This window comes from Candida orthopsilosis, assembly GCF_000315875.1.
Source record: "Candida orthopsilosis Co 90-125, chromosome 5 draft sequence".
In the NCBI taxonomy this organism is placed as follows: Eukaryota; Fungi; Ascomycota; class Pichiomycetes; order Serinales; family Debaryomycetaceae; genus Lodderomyces; species Lodderomyces orthopsilosis.
Window position 1 is genome coordinate 1,007,544 of NC_018298.1, and position 17,761 is coordinate 1,025,304.

Consider the following 17,761-nt stretch of genomic DNA (forward strand, 5'->3'; position numbering starts at 1 on the left):
TGGAAGTTACTCTTTTGCTTTATATGTACCTTGCTAAACCAGTCTAATCTGCTTCTTAATAGCTTTTGGCAAATGTAACAAAAGAGAAGTATGGTCATGAAAACGTGCCGCCGCTTTGACACTAAAATGGGCACAAAAGCACATGGCACACCAGCAGATCGATCACTGTAGAATCACCTCAAATGGGCTGCTGCGCCCTTGTACAAAGTCTGCCACATGAATGCTTCACTAAGCATAAGCTCAACATCCTTCTCCTTCCAATTTGATGTGGGTGGGCTTTGCAAAAACAATAAAATCTCCTGAAAATCCTTCTGTTTTAAAGCTCCACTAAACTTTATTAAAAATGCAGCACAAACATATGTATGGAAAGTACTGAATCCTAATGGTTGCTCACTCAAATACGTATCCCACATTCGTATAATTAGGTCAATAGGAAGTTCTCTCATGAGCAAACAATTCATCCACCTAAAAGAAAACTGCAAAAACTCTACCCCTTCCTCATCAAAATGTTTAATCAAGTCATAGTCAATTTTTGAAACTAAATTTTTTAGCTCATTGACTTGTCTTATGATACCCGGTTGTTCGTGGATGTAATTATCGGTAATATTTTCAAGTAATCTCGACAAGCACCAATATGTATCTGCCTCAATGACTGTTGTGGCTCTTTGACTCAACTTGCCCGTGTCAAAGTTGCTGATGGTAAAATCTCCTAAGTTAATGTCCGCAAGCAACGCATTTTCCTCTTCGTCGTAGCCATCTGACAAATAACCCGGAATAAACACGTCACTGTCGCTATCGTCCTTATGGTCCTTTGACTGTTTTCTCTGTAGTTGCCATAGATAATGGTTCAAAAATATTTGATAAAATGGAGTGGCCAAGTCGTTGATACCTTGCACATACCCACTTGCTGGATGTCTCATGGCCCACAAGAACAAAATCTTTCGAAGTGACATTTGTGTGCTCTGGTATGCATATAATTTGATTGATGGATTGGTTCGTTTAACATCTATATTAATTTGGTGGTAAATAAGTCCTTCTCTGTTGCCATTTGAACTTACTTCTGGTTTTGAATTTTCGTCGAAACTTACCAGGATATTACTGATGCCCTCTAAATACTCTTGACGTTTGCGCTTCAAAGTTGAACTTTGTCTGGATTTGTTTGTCGGTAGATATCCCAAAAGTAGCAGCCATGATAATGCTCTAAGATCATTGGGTATACCATTCCACGACAAGCGTCGCAACTCTTGAATGTTGATGATGCTCTCTGACGATAATACTGATTTGAATTTGGCATATTTGAACTTCAATTGGTTAAGTTTGCTAATCTCGGTTTTAGTTTTGTAATCCTCTTCGTCCAAGTACTGGCTGGTACTGGATTGTGGAACACTCATTGGTACTGTCAAGTCGGGGTATAATGAATCTAATAATGGCGGCGGCACAACAGGTTTGGATACTTCGTCCTGTATATCTGCATTCCAGTCATCATCCAAATCAGTGTATTTTTCCTTCACATGTCTTTCGCCTTTTGATGAGGACCTAGGAGATGATTCTTTGTGATGGTCGCTTCCAAAAGATGACCCCATTGACACGGTTCTTTTGATTGGTGGTTGTGTTGGAAATCCTGAACCATGACTTAACATGGGATTGGATCCATTTCTTCCCTTCTTGTAAGATAAACTCCCATAAATGGTGCTGTTTACTTCATCTATTGATTCCTGGCTGTTGTTGTTGCTGGATCCTGTTAATGACAAATTCTTTAAAAATGATGATAGGTTTTTACCTTTGCCCCCTTGCTCTCCGAATATGAATTCGTTTTTAGAACCATTGTAAACCTGTGCCATTTCTTGTTTCTTTTTCCCCATACTATATTCATGTGGTGAACCTTTCCAAGATAAAAAGACAAAATTGAACGGCAATGTCACCTTGTCGTATAGATTGGTACACAAAAAAACAGAGCAAAAATTTTATTGCGAGGAGGCAATCGATCCTAAAGAGGAAATATAAAAATACATGAACCCTTTTCTCATCTCCGACCACAAAGAATGCAAAGTCTATCCATCTTACTTCTTAAACACGATTGTTCAACTACAAACAGTGTTTATTGAGCTGAAACTTCTCCTTTAACAGCAACTGCGCCTTGTTTCAACTCTCTTCCAGAAACGTGCAAAACACCGTTTTGGGTGATGTTCACAGTGACCTCCAACTTTGAGTTTGGTTTCAAGTCCTTCAATGAAAACTCTGCCAATAAGTCACCCACCTTGTAAACCACTTCCCTTTCAATTTCTGGTTCTTCATCTGACTCCTCTTCCGAATCGTCTTCATCTTTTTCTGCTTCAATAACAGTCTCTTTAACGGTTCTTTGGCCTTCATACAATTCGACTTTGACTGATGCCGAATCTCCATTGGTGACTTCAATCGATTTTTTGATTGGGTAAGCAGTCTCAGCAACCAAGATTGGTACAAAATTTCCTTCAAAATCTTTGATACCAATTGGCTTGGATAAATGTTGAGTGTTTACAACGATTGGTTGCAACGATTCGGCAATTTCTGACTCATCGAAAGTCTCGATTAATGAGGCTTGTAAGGCGGCTCCACGAGCAACTAACTCTGATGGGTTCAACGCTTTTGGATCCAAAGATGGAGCAATGACTTTAGTGGATTGTGGGAAAAGGTAAGAAATGTTGGAAGCCAATTTAGGTGTGTGGGCAGTTCCACCAACCAAAAGAACCTCGTCAATGTCTAAAGCTTCCAATCCAGCATTCTTGATGACTTTTTCGACGAATGCAGTCATTTTTGAAAGTACATCTCTGGCTGTCAATTCATATCTCAATCTATTAATACTTGTGTGGAAATCAAAACCATCAGCTAATGATTCTATCGAACAGGTAGAAGTTTGCACATTTGATAAAGTCTTTTTAACAACAATTGACTCTGCTTTCAATTTAGCAATTGATCTTGCATTATTTCTTGGGTTAACTTTAGTCTTTTTCTCAAACTCTTTAGCAAAAAACTCTGACAAAGCGGTGTCTAATTTATCTCCACCTAGACCGTGCTCGTGGGCAGTTGCAAGAATAGTTAAAACACCGCCTCTCACAGAGATAACTGCTCCATCAGATCTAGTACCACCAAAATCGGCAACAACGTAAAGTTTATCCTCGCTCAATTTGTCCTCAGGTGATAAATGATCCAACAATGCAGCAGATGGCTCATTGATCAATTGCAAGACTTTGAGGCCCGAGCTTTCAACAATCTTGGTAAGCTCTTCTCTCTGATGTTCACTGAAATCAGTGGGGACGGTCAAGACAACGCTTTCGACTTCTTTTCCAATAAAATCTTCGGCGGCAGATTTCAATTGCTTGAAGTGTCTTTTTGTTACTTCATTGATGGTTAATGTTTGAGGTCTTCCGTCTATAGTAATTTCGTATCCAACTTCCCCATTAACGTCCTTTGGTTTAGCACCATATGAAAACTCATCATTGATATCAGAAAACTTTTTACCAACAAAATCCCTAAAGTTGACGATGGTATTTTCTGGGTTTCTAATCAATCTTGATAAAGCTTGAGAACCGTGGTATTCATCAGATCCAACATAAGATAATGCCGATGGGATTGCACGATCACCATCTGGGTTTGCAATAACGTCAACTTTTCCATCAGCAGCTACCGCAATTGAGGAAGTAGTATTTCCAAAAGTAATTCCAATCACCGACATCTTGTACAGGATATGTAACTCAACTGAAGATTTGTCTATAGAGATGACTTTGAACGACCTACTCTTCTATTGACACTGAAAAAAAAACTGGTAAAAAGTTTTTTCACACAGGTTGCGACGCTACCTCGTGAAGGTGGAATGAGTTTGAGCCACATATGCTCCTGAGAAGGGGAAGCGCAACTGTATATAGAAAGAGCAAGTAGTTATTTGGAGTATATTTGTCCAGCTGCCCCATCCAACCAGACCCTTTCTCCTTTTCAACTAGTGATGAAATTTTGCAATCTTATAGAAAATTGCAAAGGAATATTACACAAGCATCGAAATAGGTTTTTCGTCATATAGTCTATTTACTATATGGTTTCATGGAAAAGTCTACTGTTATTCAAGCTTACTGAAAGAGTGTGATTGCTATTTTGTTGATTCAGTTTTTTAGACTGTCAAGGTTTTTTGGATGTTTCGCTAAAATTTTGCATCCAAATCATGCAAAAAAAGTAACCACTGAAACCAGGTGGTGAAATCGATTCGTACTTTTCAGTAATCGCACCCATTACATCTACTTTGTCGTTAATCCAGCCCGATTCATGTAAGGGGGTTTACCGTATCCCAATTACAGCTCAGAATAAAACAATGAAATCGCCAAAAGTCCATTAAAAATATCACGATACAATTTATCGCGAAAGATGCACAGAATTTAAATTCATTTTACACCTTACACTTTTTAGCTTACGATGAAATCTAATAACGAACGAAAGAAAAACCTTTACTATACTTCTCTTTTGGCCACTCCCACCAATGCATTATTGGTGTTAGATCCCGAAGGCAAGCTTTACTACGCGTCATTGGGTCAAAATATCGTCAACTTACAGAACCTTCTTGTTAAAGATTTTCAAGGACAAAAACACGTCCAATTAAAACCATTAAGTACAGTGGCCGACAAAACTAAAGCTGAAACTACCATTGGTAAATTTAGACAATTGCTTGTTGATCCCAAGGTACCACAGGACATTCCCATTGAGATCATTTTTGGGACGCGTCTACAACGCCAAATATGGCAAGAATTGATGAATATTCCAATAGGTGAAGTCAAGACGTATAGCCAAATAGCGGGGAAGCTAAACTTACTGGGAAAACATGCGCGAGCAATTGGCGCCGGTTGTGGAGCTAATCGGATTGCAATTGTTATACCGTGTCATCGTGCAATAGGTGCCAACAAGAAATTGACGGGCTACAGGTATGGAAAAGATACAAAAACTTATCTCCTAAAGCATGAGTTGGAGGAGAAGTTCTCCGAGATAGCCGTTGAAGGAGAGAAAGGGTTGTGGTTATGATGTAGCAAATTAATATTCAAAGTGATTTCATTAATCCGCCAGTTTCGTTCTTGTAACAACACTGCTATTCTTAACTCTTCGAATTAAGGAAGAGAGCCCGTAGCCACTTATTTGAATAAAACACTAAGTTAAGTGTCATTAACGAAAAGAAATAAAAGTTGCACCTGACAAGGACTTACTACACTTATTAATCTAGAATTATTTTTTCGACAGAAATTGGTCCCTTGGCCCAGTTGGTTAAGGCGTGGTGCTAATAACGCCAAGATCAGCAGTTCGATCCTGCTAGGGACCATTTGTTTTTTTTTTTGCAGCCACTAATATAAAATATTTATTGAAAGGAGAAAACATTAATCCCACTCACTCAAAAATTTCAGAGGAATAACGACCGAAAGATCACTCTAACCAGTGATACGAGTCCAAAGGCTGTACGTATCATTCTATGTCACCCAATCACTTCTTACATTACAAAAAACATATTACCATTTTGTTACTGTTTTTTGGGATGAAGTTCTTTCCATAAGAGGTGATTACAGTGCGCCTGTCGACAACGACATGATGAGCAAATCTTTCAATTATATCTAGAATCGTATCACAATTTACTCCTCTATAGAAGAATCCACTTTAAATCACCATGTGAGACCAAGTGGGCGCATTAGGGGCAAACACAATCCCCTCGAAGTGTGCTTATCGCTTAGCTGCGTCTGTGAACAGGGAAATACAAACTAGAAATTAGCTGCAAATCAACCATGGACCAGCTAGTTGATTTTCTCAATCAGATCGTTTACGTAATTCACGTAGGGCTTGTGGATGCACTGAAGAGGAATCCGGAAGCCTAGCCAGAGACTTTTTCTTATAAACATATCAATGGCCGAACCAATGTGGAATTTCCTGACTTTCGGCTGTATCATGTTTCTGCCATCAAATAACGTGGTTGTAATTTATTCGGGATAAATTTCTGTTTTGGTGCCAATTAACACCTAAAGCTTATTCCTAGCATCAATGTCAATTTCATCAGTGTCGAGGTTTTGTTGTACTCCAATGAGGAAGAGTGATGTGTGTATTGGCGAATCTGATTGTTCTGGTAAATTACCATGCAACAGCGATTCAGCATCTCCCAGAACTGTCAATTGTTCCAATAATTGAATACCCTCAGACATTTTCAACTTCTTTTTTCTCTTCTCATGCTAAAGAATCTCCCATTTCTTCAAAAATAGGTGCTCCAGCAATTTTTTTAATTTCAATATATTTTTCCATCATTGATTTATTCTCCAAAACTTTCATTGCAATAATCAAACCAGCCTGTATTTTGCTCAATGCAGAACCAGTAGCCAATTCCTCATCGCCCATTCTGTACTCTATCACAAATGCATGGCTTAGTTCATTACCTTCAGTAACGCGGTGATATGTAGGATGTGTATCTTGTGTGGGGAGGGTGTTTGCAGACAAAAATGATCTATAGTGTGTCTTTCAAAATCTGTAAATGTCTCAAACCTCACCCCTGCAATTTGAAAATGACTACAAAAATACACTTGTTATGAGTAAAGATCAACTGCTGAAAATGAGTCTGAGAAGGTCTATAGACATTCTGATTGTAGACAAATGTCTAACCGAGACAAAATTGCATTTACTTTATTCAGCCAAAGCTCTAGTGGAAAATATTGCAACATTGCAGCCCCATCTCTTGTAAGATGAGATCATGCAGACTCATTTAAACATAAACACTCGACTTCAATTAACCATTATTCCACTTCACTAATAGCCACCAAAGTACATATACAGATAAAGATATAAGAACAGTTCTAAAACATAAAACACTTCTATTAAACAACGTAAAAAAAGTAAAAGGAAATAATCATTAGCATCATCATCAGTGAAGTCATGCTGCCCCACAACCAAACCTAATCAAATCGTTTGCACAATTCTCTCAAAGCTTCAGGGTCTTTCATTACCGCATCAGCAACTCTTGCCGTTGCTTTTTTCTTAGATTTATCAGTGGCTGTAGCAACAATCAATTTCCTCGCTAACAATTGCACCGTATGCTGTCCATTCTTAGACTCCTTGACAATGTATTCTGGTTTGGTTCCGGTATTCACACCCAATGTAGCATACAACTTGTTCTTGGCATCACCATCCACCTCGACATCATCAAGAACCTCAAGGGGAAACATAGATGTACGAATTGGAGAATCGGGGCACCCGGGAGCTTCTTCAACTTGCTTCTCCCCTGCTTCTTCTTGTTCTCTCAACTTCCTCATCTTCTCAGCCTTTTTCTCCTTCAAACGTTCAGCACGGGATTCCTTAATTGGACGTTCAACGGATTGCCTTTCTATAACGTATCTTTCCAACGCCGCACTGTTCTTTAAAGCATTCATGGCAGAACGGAGACCAGCATTCTTGGCATTGCGATCCTCACCTTTTCCTAAAACCTCATCTCCCATCCTACATTCAACAACAAACTTGTTCTCTAAACCATCACCTTCAACAACAGTAACATACTCTGGACGTGCATCAGCTCTTCCAATAAGAGCATATAATTCAGTTTTGGCTTCTTTATCCAAAAACTCAGTGATATACTTCTTCTCAGCTTGGGCAAGTAAAGGTTTATAAAGTTGTTCCAACCATCTTCTTACTTCAGTTAGGTCAAGCCCTCTTTCCAAACTCAATGCACCAATATAAGCTTCAAATACATCAGCGTATGCTTTTTGATCTCCCAATTGCAACAGGTCTTTTGATACATTTGATCTTAATTTCTGATCGAAACCGTATTGTAATGCAAAATCTCTCAATACTTTGTTATTAATTAAATCCGCTCTAATTTGTGACATAACACCCTCTGAGCTGACAGGAAACTTTTCATAAATGATTAAAGTGACCAAGTTATTCAAAACTGAATCACCAAGAAACTCCAATCTTTCATTATGACTATTGATCAAATTCCTGTCGTTAAGGTATGTCTTGTTATTGACATTGGACTTGTGGGTGAATACTCTTTCATACAAGTGAACATCATCGATTATTGGTAGATTGGGCAATGTATGTTCAACTCCGTTTGGCGCTATATCATTTACAACAACGCGTGCTAAAGCAAGTTGACTTTGGTTAACACCTTGCTCACCAACCAATTTGGTTAATTTTTCTTTATCTTCTTCGGTGAGTATAAGAGTTTCATTGATTACTTGATCAAGAATTGGCGCATCACCCAAAATGTGTTTGGTTTTCAATCTTGATGCTAATGCCATTAAATCACTCTGTTTCAAATCACTTCTAGTGGCACTGTCAATTTCTCTTGAGTTTAACAATTCTTTCAATTGATTGGCATCGGGGGCTTGGGATAAGATCACTTTCGCATTCTTTTGCAAGCTCTTGGTTGCATGTTCAATACGTTGCAAGTCAAGGAACCCAATGGATTTTGGTGGTTGAGCATCAAATTTAGGCTCATCCCGCCTCTCACCGTTCACAGTTTCCTTTGGAACGGATTTATGTTTTTTAAACGCTAGGTCACTACTCATTATTTGCAGCTGATACCCATCATTGGATGCTCTTCTCTTTTTCAAAACGGGTCCAGATTTAGAATTCCCGTGAACATGGTTATGGCCATGTTGGTGATGATGTTGGTGCTGATGTTGGCTCGATTCATTTCGTCGGTGTTCACCTGCTTGGACATTTTGTAAAAATCCCAGTAAGAGGGGATCATCCATATTGGATTGTGAATGTGTGTATTTGGGATAAGATGGGATGGGATGGTGACGAATCAGGGGATGAAATAATGTGGGTAATTTAAATATTATTAACATTGTCTGTTGAAAAAATCACTGAAGAGAAAATATGTTGCAAAAATATATTACTCCTTGAACGATAATGGGGGTATTGAATAGAGAGAGATATAAACAGAGACATAGATATATCCACACCCTTTAAGATAATTGATTGATGTGAGTAAAAAGGCTACGAATATCATCTTTAGAATCAACCGAGCCCACTAATTCAAGAGTGACCAAATTACGAAGTATTTTTTGGTTTGTAAATACTTTAGCAGTATAATAAGCTGTACAAGCTGCGAGCTTCTCTTGTTGGTGATCGTCCCCCACTTTGGACATATCGAGCTACGGTTTGTGGGTGTGCTATGTATTAAATACATTCTCTCATGCAAACAGAGATATTTCCCTTTCTATAAGCCTGCTTGTGTCGCATTAGAATCTCACGACACTCAAAATTCAAACGACACACTTTCCTCTCTACGAAACGAATTTGTCTGAAAAATTTTCCACAATCGTACCTATTGAAGGGAATCTATTCACCACACCCATACACAATGATTATAAGGTCAGCTATAAACGCCATACGAAAATCACCGACATCTTTACTCAGGCAATCAACAACAGTCACCCGTTCCTTCTCATCCTCAATATCGGTCCTCAATGAATTCACCCCAACCACAGAAGAACATTTTCAATTTTTACAACGAACTACTGAAAAACCATTATTTTCACGAAAGACATATCTTATAGATAATTATAAACATCTTAACGATACCAATCAAATCTTGCTATTTGTGCATCATAATAATTTAAATAAAGCCGAAAACAAGAAAATCAGACAAGATTTGACAAAAGTTGGGGCCAACTTAACAATGTTGAAAAACACCCTTTATCAAACATATCTTAAATCATCACATGAACAAGACCCAGCCTCAGCAGGGATGACACATCGAAACAAAAAAGTGACACATCCATTATTACCGTTATTTGTCGGTCCCACCGCTTGTATAAGTGTACCCGAATGTGAACCGTTTAAAGTACAACAAATACTCAAATTATTGAAAAATATGAATGAGAAGTTGATTGTTGTTGGTGCTAAAGTTGAAAAATCATTTATGAATAGATTACAAGTTGATGAGTTTAAGAATTTACCTAATAAACAAGGATTACAAGGTCAATTGGTTGGATTGTTGACAATGTTGGGTGGTGTTGGATTAGTCAGAACTTTGGAGACTCCTGGTCATATGGTTTATTTGACTATGGAACAAAGAGCTAAAGATCTTGATCCAAGTAAAGAGGAATAAAGGTAGATTAAGTTTGAGTATATATTGTACATAGAAATCATCATATTTTAGTTGCAAAAGAAAAAATTATCTCTCAACTGAATTGAAAAATTTATAATTTCAATAGAAGCTCATCCCAACTACATCAACACCAATAATGTCAGAAACAAAGCCAGATCCACAAAAAATCCCTCAAAACCAACCTTCCAATACCAAATTAACCAATAAGCAAAATAGAAATGCCGATACGAAACGTAAACTATATCGAGAAACAATGGAAAATGTCCGTAAACAAGTTCGTATAGAATCACCAACACCACCACCTCAACAACAATCCGATTCTATAGCGTCTACTAATGAACTGACTCCAGATTTGATGGAATTACCCCGCAAGAGGTTCTATCGTCAGCGTGCCCATTCAAATCCATTTTCTGATCATCGATTAGATTATCCTACATCACCCTCCACAATGGACTGGTCAACCATCTACCCAGGTACATCACTCGCCCACAACCGAAAAGTAGAAATTGCCGATATTGGATGTGGATTCGGCGGATTAATGATTGATTTAGGTCCACAATTCCCCGATTCATTAATCCTTGGAATGGAAATCCGAGTTCAAGTGACACAATATGTTGAAGATCGTATCATGGCATTACGTAAACTCCATGAATCAGATCCTGGGTACAAATACGATAACATTGGCGTCATACGAGGCAATGCTATGAAATTCTTACCTAATTTCTTCCACAAATCTCAATTATCGAAGATGTTTTTCTGTTTTCCCGATCCTCATTTCAAGCAACGTAAACATAAAGCTAGAATTATAACTAATACGTTGTTGAGTGAATATGCATATGTTTTAAAAGAGGGCGGTGTTATATACACAATTACTGATGTTGAAGATTTACACAATTGGATGGTTCAACATTTGGACCAACATCCCTTGTTTGAACGATTGAGTAAAGAATGGGAATCACAAGATAAGTGTGTTGAGATAATGTATAATTCTACGGAGGAAGGACAGAAAGTTGAAAGAAACAAAGGCTCGAAATTTGTTGCTTGTTTTAAGAGGTTGCCCAATCCAGATGATTGTGAATAGACTTAATACATACTAAATTAAGCAAATTATAAATAATATACGTAGTGAGACAACCACGAGGTTGCCAGCCAGTTTGTGTATAAAAATAAGGAGCGATAAACGAGGATTAAGTTAAAGTATTTAAATACAACAAGGGACAACGGAAGAAGCTAGTTCTTCAATTCTGAAAATGTAGCCTCCCTCCCAACAAATTTTCCCTCCATAACATCAACCAACAACTTCCGATAATAACGCTCTACCGAGCATCACACTTAATAGTATGCATTCTTGACAGAGCTTTCTATGTTTCTTTCTCTCAAGTCAGCATCACCAGTACCAGTAGATGAAGAGGTACTGGATCCAACAGGTATATTAACATTGACTCCCTGAGTATCAGCAGCAGTTCCATAAGAAGTTGCTTTTGAATTACCGACAGTTGAACCTGCAGTTCTTCTTGGAGCAAATTTTTGCAAATATGGGCCAACTGGGGTTTGTTTCAATGCATCATGAATTTGATCAACACCTTTACCAACTTGTTGCTTAAAACAAGCAGTATACTTACCAACAAAAGCATCGACTTGCTTCTTATTGGCAAGATAAGCTGGTGGAATAGCAAATAACAAAATGACTGAAACAATAGTTAAAGTAAATAATGAAACAACTGAAGTCAATTGATAGAAGATATATGAAATACCAGCAAATTTCAAAGTAGTTTCAACGTTTCTTGCATAAACAATATAATTCAAATGATGTTCAATAGCAACATTCAATTCACCAATTAAAGGTAAAAGATGTTTGTTAATTGGTTTAGCAAATGAAGTTGAGTAATTTTTGTAAAAATTGGAAACAAATCCTTGTCCAGTGAAAACTTTACCAATATATTCAGCTCCAGCAGAAAATAATAAAGTAATATAGGAAATTTTGAAAAATATACGAACCAAATCAATTGTTCTGAAAAGAATTAATCCACCAAGAGTTAATCCAAGGACTTTACCAGTATAAACTGGGTTTTTCCAAGTCAACAACTCAGTCAAGAAATCTTCAGCTTCATGAATTGGATGGTTTGGATCAGCATCTGACCTCAATGCAGACGCAGCAGCAGAACCAGTAGTAGTAGAGCCAGATGGGTTGGCTGAAGAAGAAGCGGCATTTTTTGAACTCAAACCAGAACCAACACCAGCTGAAGATCCACCATAAGCAGCATGAGATGAGGCGGAGTTGCTGCTTGTGTGGGCATTGGCACCTTGGTGCAATTCGCTTTTTGAAGGAGCTGGTCCACTAGAATAGTGAGAACTAGATTCACCAATTGGAGGTGGAATCTTGGTTCCAGTAGGAATTGCAGATTCATGTTGTTGTTGTTGGGAAGTTTGTGCACCATGAGAAGCATAGGAGGAGTGCGAAGTGTGTGATGGCTGTTGTTGACCATGACTTAATACATTTGAATGAGTCCATTGTGATTCGTCAAAATCAGGAACTGCACCACCAACTTCAATTGGGTCGGTTGAAGATTGGTTTTTAGATGATGATGAATTATATTGAGGGATTGATGACATATCTAGATTGAGGTTTTTAGTCAATTGGATCGGTTGCTTTCTTCAAAAAGAATTGGGGGGGGGGAGATTAAAGAAAAATTTATGAAATTTTGACGAAGGGGAGGAGGAGAAAAGTGGGCAATCAATCACAATTTATAAATTAAAATCCTAAAAGTGTAATTGGTAGCAACTCACTCAAATAGCAATTATTAACACAATACAATACACAATACATTAGAATCATCCACACGACATTAAGACAATGTACTGATTTACAAATACGTCATAGTAGAGACATCGATGATGTATACATCGACACTTGGGTATTCTTTTACCTGCCATCTTCATCTCACTGAGCTCGGGCTTATGACTAGAAGGCACTTGGGACAACTGTGGCATTATCTTTGTTCTTTTATTTTTTCACATGATATCATGACCTAATAAGGTAATAACCTTAACTTTGTACTGAGAAGTTACAACTGTCTTTCTTAACTTCTCTTACAACCTTCAATTTCCTTAACAAAAAAGATCATACAATTGAAGCAACAGACACTTTAGTTTAGTATGTTGCTCTTCTTATTTGGTAATGTCATCTCATTTCGATAATTCGTTATTGTTTGAAATTTATAGCAAACGAAAAAACCTGATTTTGTAACGAACATTGAAACGATCCACACAATTCAAACAGAACGAGTCAAACCTTGAACCGCACTTATATTATAGAAGCAAGAGAGAATAGCCTCTTAACAGAGGGAAGTAATTACACCATAATTTGGCATATTTCAACACTCGGAATACCATACCAGATACGCATGTTTCATGCAGGCAGCTACTTTTCCGTCCTATTGTGTCATTTTGCATGAAAGTCTAGAAACATTCTTAGTAAGCAAAACATTCTCGTTTTGCAACCTTTTTAGAAAACCAGACTTATTTCATTGATATAGGCTATGCTAGGAAGATTTTATCGTTAGTAAGATCAAACCTTTTTTAATGGTTGCAAAAATGAGGGTTCAAAGGTAAAGTCTTCTTTGCATTTAGATCGTGTGACTTCAAAAGACCATATAAGATTGTGTATGTCATAACTGTGGACTTCGCGACATACACACGGCACACTTTGTCGTGTCTATCGTGAACTTCTGATTAAACCACACAGGCGGGTACCAGTAACCTCTGAATCCATCCCATTGTGTATATAATAATGTCAGACACAATATTTTGTAAAGAAAACCAAAAAGAAACTAGAAGTCCAAACGAGATATAAGTTGTGTCTCTGTTGCATTGTTTCTCAGTGTCAAATAAAATCTCAAGCATGTGGATCGAATATCAATATTCCATATTCTGGACACAAGGAAACAAGACGAACAAATAATCAAGCCCAAACAAAAATAATAACCATTGGGTCCCCCTAGTTATGTATGTTTTAATTGCAAAAATATATACAGTTACGTCAAAGGGACTGCATACACTTTAGAAAACAACGATTGCTGTCTTAGAGTAAAAGCATATCAATGGAATGAAATCAAGCAACTCTTGTATCTTGATAATAACAAAATAATCACACTAGCGAATGTGGATAAAAGTGGATATCCTTGTCATACACCTAATATTGACGGCCGCCACCACGGCCACCACCATAGCCCGCATTATTACTAAGACCAAGAGCACCTCCATAACCATCATTGTGACCACCGCGATTTAAATAACTTCCCCTGTCTCTAACTCTAACAAAGGAATCTATTCTGCCTTGTCTATAAGAGTTGTGAACTCTTGTTGAGATCTTGCTGGAGAATTGTTATGACTTGCGCCACGCGGTCTATTATTGGCATTACTATTTCTCCAGTCTCTTCTACTACCCGAATTGTCACCCCCTCTTAATGGAGTGGTAGTTGAGGAATAGCAGCGGCTTCTTTAGGCAATGCTCTACCAAATACACCACCAACAGGTGAACCAGAAGGAACCGTTTCTACTTGACTTTTAACACTTGAGCCTATACTTCCATCAGCTGTCAAACAAATACCATCAAGAAATCCAGTAACATCTTCAGCAGTTGGACAAGGACCACTTGGAACAGAAACCAACGAGGCATGTTTAGAGTTAATGATGGCTCTCTTTGCTACTGATGACGAGGTTGGAGCAGGCCCATCTTCAAACCTCTCAAGAGTCTCCTCTGGTTCGTACTTATCACTAGGAGCATCGTTGTTGTCACGATTATTGTTATTGCCCCTGTTATCATCATCATCAGAATATAACAAACGCATACACATACACACAAATGATTTCTCCCCCATTTCTTTTCTACTTACTAAAGTAACTATTTATACATATAATTCCAAATACTCCTCTTGCTTGAGAGTACCACGTGTTTTTAAAGAGAATCTTCTATTGCCCAAGAGTCAACTAATATAACCTCACACAACCAACTGACCCTGACTTTCTTTTAACGTATTAGGAAGGGAATGTAAGAAAGAAAGAAAAATGTTTACTCTGTCACGTGCGAGAGCCCCTTTTACGATATGGAATAAAGACGCAGTCATTTTTGCCACAAATACAGAAGATTTCCTTTTAAAAACCCTCAAAGTTCCTGCTCGTTTCTACTTGAAAGAGAGAAAGTATATATAAAGCTGCAAAAACCCTTTTCTAAGTTCGGCATAAAAGCGCAAAATTCACATACTGTTATTTAGTTTAGATGAATCAGGTGATTTGTTCAATAAAAATGCCACAGTTTGTGTTTAGTTTGTTACTCCTCCGAGTTTCGCAAAACTTCTGGGGCAGGATTTTGGGGCGAGTGAGGGGATTAGATAAAGAAACGTGTGTGTGATACGCCACAACAACCTTTGTACAAGCAGGTACTTATGACTTCTAACATACGCTTAAAATAGTAGAGCTTACTTAGTCTTTAGATATTAGTGTGTGCTATGTATTGTTATTAAGGATATGATATTAAGTTAATATGACCATATTTCCTGCATATAAGCCAACAATCCAGACTCTTAATACAAAATTCAAATTTTTGTTGTTCTTCCAATCATTTGTAATTTCTTATCAGATAGACCAAAGAGCCCGTTACCGTTAATATTCTACCAACCATAGATCACGTACATACAAACACACATACATACACATATTTTGAAGCTTACCACCTATTTTTAATCATCTAACAACTACATCTTGCCCACACTATGTTGAGATTACTATCATCACATTCCAAACCTTTCAATCTACTGCATCATTTATCAAGACGTTGCTTTCATCGATCTTGCATCACATATAAGGATGAAAAGATTTTGAAGAACTTAGCTGATCTGTTCCAAAAGGGAGACATACGTCCAGTAGATGAACAAAATAAAGACAAGTCCAACAATAAAGACCCAGAAGAAGATGAAGAAGATTCAACTCATTCATCTACTCTACCGACGAATCAAATTGATGAGTTTGAGAGTTATTCAGTTATGAATAAACAACAGTTCCTTTTCCAAATGGGGTTGGATGGAGACAAACCATTTATGTCGTTTCACAACCCACATTTTATTGATTCAAAGAAGATTTTGCGTAATATACCTGATCAAATAGATGTACTTGATCCTAAGGATATGGATCGGGTGCAAGAAATATACCATCAACTACAACAGCTAGATTCAAACCCTGCTATGCATGAAAAATTTCTTAAACGGTACTTTTACGACTATGAAAACGATTTAATGAAATTAGGTCAAAATATGCGAGGAATCAACTCCAAGTTCAAAATGTTGAGACGCAACGAAAGCGAAAAGTTCAATCCTGAAAGTGTAATACATGAATATGTTAATGACAAAATGAAACACCCTTACAATGTTGTTGGATTTGATCGAAGTTTTATTGGAATGCCACTACGCAAAAACCTGGAAAATGAGGCTGTACTCCCTCGCGAACTTATTCAAGATTTACCTGCATTTGATTCCAAAATCACCCTCAAGAAGTTTGATTTGAACTTTATGGAGAAAGATGGGTCCACAAATGTTGACCCTACATTTGTTACTCCACTAAAGGAGTTGTTTGACTATGAAAATAAAAATTATTCTGGGGGTGGTATTTACTCATCACCTTCGTCATCACCGGCAAAATTAGCACAACGAGCAACTCATGCTTATTTAACTAGTAAATTGGGATTGCCTAGGTACAATATTCAAATTCAAAACACTGAAGATTATAATCGATTGAAGTTGAATAACCATCAAATTACTAATCGTATTGAGCAAGAGATTCGGGTCATGAAGAAATCGCTTTTGGAAGAAATTAGAACCACAGTTGAGAGTTCAAATGCTCATTTAATGAGTAGTGATACCCACAATGACTACATAAAATCAAATCAGTATATTCTTTGTGCCATAAAGGAAGAATTACAAGGTACAGTTTACATTTGGAAAAGCTTTAGTATACTTCCTGTATACTTTATGCTTCCATTGACCAAAAGACGTGAAAGACATTTAGTTAATCATTTATTCAAATTATTCTTGATCAATCTTGAAGAGAAAATTGATATCTTATTCAAGATTAAATATGATCGAGCTAGAGATACTCAAAAGTTTATGAAGAATGTGATTAAGAACATTGGTCATACTATAAAGTTTAGATTATGGAGGTATTTCAAAACTACCAAGAACTCACTCAATGCATCATCTGCAGCAGCTACTATTTCATCATCTATTCAATTACCGTTACTTAAGACAAACTTCAAGAATAAACAAGCGGTGATTTATTCTCCATTTAAGAAGTCACCTTTCAAGCGTATTTATTGGATACTGAAACCACATGCAGCTCGTCGCAATTTACGCAAATCATCTGTTAGTGTTGATTATGCCGTTATTGGAGAGGATCTACTTGAATAAGGGACTTTGGATGTGTAGGTTTATTGGTTTTATATATGGGTTATTTAAATTTTTTTGAGTTTTAGTGCACGTCCTTTACCACTTTAATTTTTTTTTTTTCAAATTTTCACCAAATAGATATCACGAGTGAACCACACACAACCAAACAATCATCCTCAACTAAATTCTCAGAAATGCCATATAAAAAAGTAGGACCACCACC

The 17,761-nt window shown here is 37.3% G+C and overlaps 8 protein-coding genes and 1 non-coding gene across 9 annotated transcripts; 5 read left to right on the forward strand and 4 right to left on the reverse strand. All coding sequences in view use genetic code 12, as the record gives it.

Annotated features, from left to right (window-relative positions):
* Positions 1–173: 173 nt before the first annotated feature.
* On the reverse strand, positions 174–1,862 carry CORT_0E04530 (Gyp1 protein; the record flags this gene model as incomplete). Its single annotated transcript, XM_003870120.1, has 1 exon — positions 174–1,862. One exon carries the CDS (start codon positions 1,860–1,862, stop codon positions 174–176), a length of 1,689 nt encoding a protein of 562 aa, XP_003870169.1.
* Positions 1,863–2,098: 236 nt separating this feature from the next.
* On the reverse strand, positions 2,099–3,712 carry CORT_0E04540 (Ssz1 HSP70 chaperone; the record flags this gene model as incomplete). Its single annotated transcript, XM_003870121.1, has 1 exon — positions 2,099–3,712. One exon carries the CDS (start codon positions 3,710–3,712, stop codon positions 2,099–2,101), a length of 1,614 nt encoding a protein of 537 aa, XP_003870170.1.
* Positions 3,713–4,440: 728 nt separating this feature from the next.
* CORT_0E04550 (DNA repair methyltransferase) lies at positions 4,441–5,040 on the forward strand (the record flags this gene model as incomplete). Its single annotated transcript, XM_003870122.1, has 1 exon — positions 4,441–5,040. The coding sequence occupies one exon, from the start codon at positions 4,441–4,443 to the stop codon at positions 5,038–5,040; it is 600 nt and encodes a 199-aa protein (XP_003870171.1).
* Positions 5,041–5,258: 218 nt separating this feature from the next.
* On the forward strand, positions 5,259–5,332 carry CORT_0_Ile(AAT)_75. The gene has a single exon. It is a non-coding gene (tRNA).
* A 1,606-nt stretch (positions 5,333–6,938) lies between these two features.
* Positions 6,939–8,834, reverse strand: CORT_0E04560 (Dicer RNAse; the record flags this gene model as incomplete). Its single annotated transcript, XM_003870123.1, has 1 exon — positions 6,939–8,834. One exon carries the CDS (start codon positions 8,832–8,834, stop codon positions 6,939–6,941), a length of 1,896 nt encoding a protein of 631 aa, XP_003870172.1.
* A 518-nt stretch (positions 8,835–9,352) lies between these two features.
* On the forward strand, positions 9,353–10,102 carry CORT_0E04570 (Mrpl11 protein; the record flags this gene model as incomplete). The annotated part of the gene is made up of 1 exon (XM_003870124.1): positions 9,353–10,102. One exon carries the CDS (start codon positions 9,353–9,355, stop codon positions 10,100–10,102), a length of 750 nt encoding a protein of 249 aa, XP_003870173.1.
* Positions 10,103–10,238: 136 nt separating this feature from the next.
* Positions 10,239–11,183, forward strand: CORT_0E04580 (Trm8 protein; the record flags this gene model as incomplete). Its single annotated transcript, XM_003870125.1, has 1 exon — positions 10,239–11,183. The coding sequence occupies one exon, from the start codon at positions 10,239–10,241 to the stop codon at positions 11,181–11,183; it is 945 nt and encodes a 314-aa protein (XP_003870174.1).
* Positions 11,184–11,434: 251 nt separating this feature from the next.
* CORT_0E04590 (Rtn1 protein) lies at positions 11,435–12,715 on the reverse strand (the record flags this gene model as incomplete). Its single annotated transcript, XM_003870126.1, has 1 exon — positions 11,435–12,715. One exon carries the CDS (start codon positions 12,713–12,715, stop codon positions 11,435–11,437), a length of 1,281 nt encoding a protein of 426 aa, XP_003870175.1.
* A 3,158-nt stretch (positions 12,716–15,873) lies between these two features.
* On the forward strand, positions 15,874–17,559 carry CORT_0E04610 (hypothetical protein; the record flags this gene model as incomplete). Its single annotated transcript, XM_003870127.1, has 1 exon — positions 15,874–17,559. The coding sequence occupies one exon, from the start codon at positions 15,874–15,876 to the stop codon at positions 17,557–17,559; it is 1,686 nt and encodes a 561-aa protein (XP_003870176.1).
* Between the last annotated feature and the right edge of the window lie 202 nt (positions 17,560–17,761).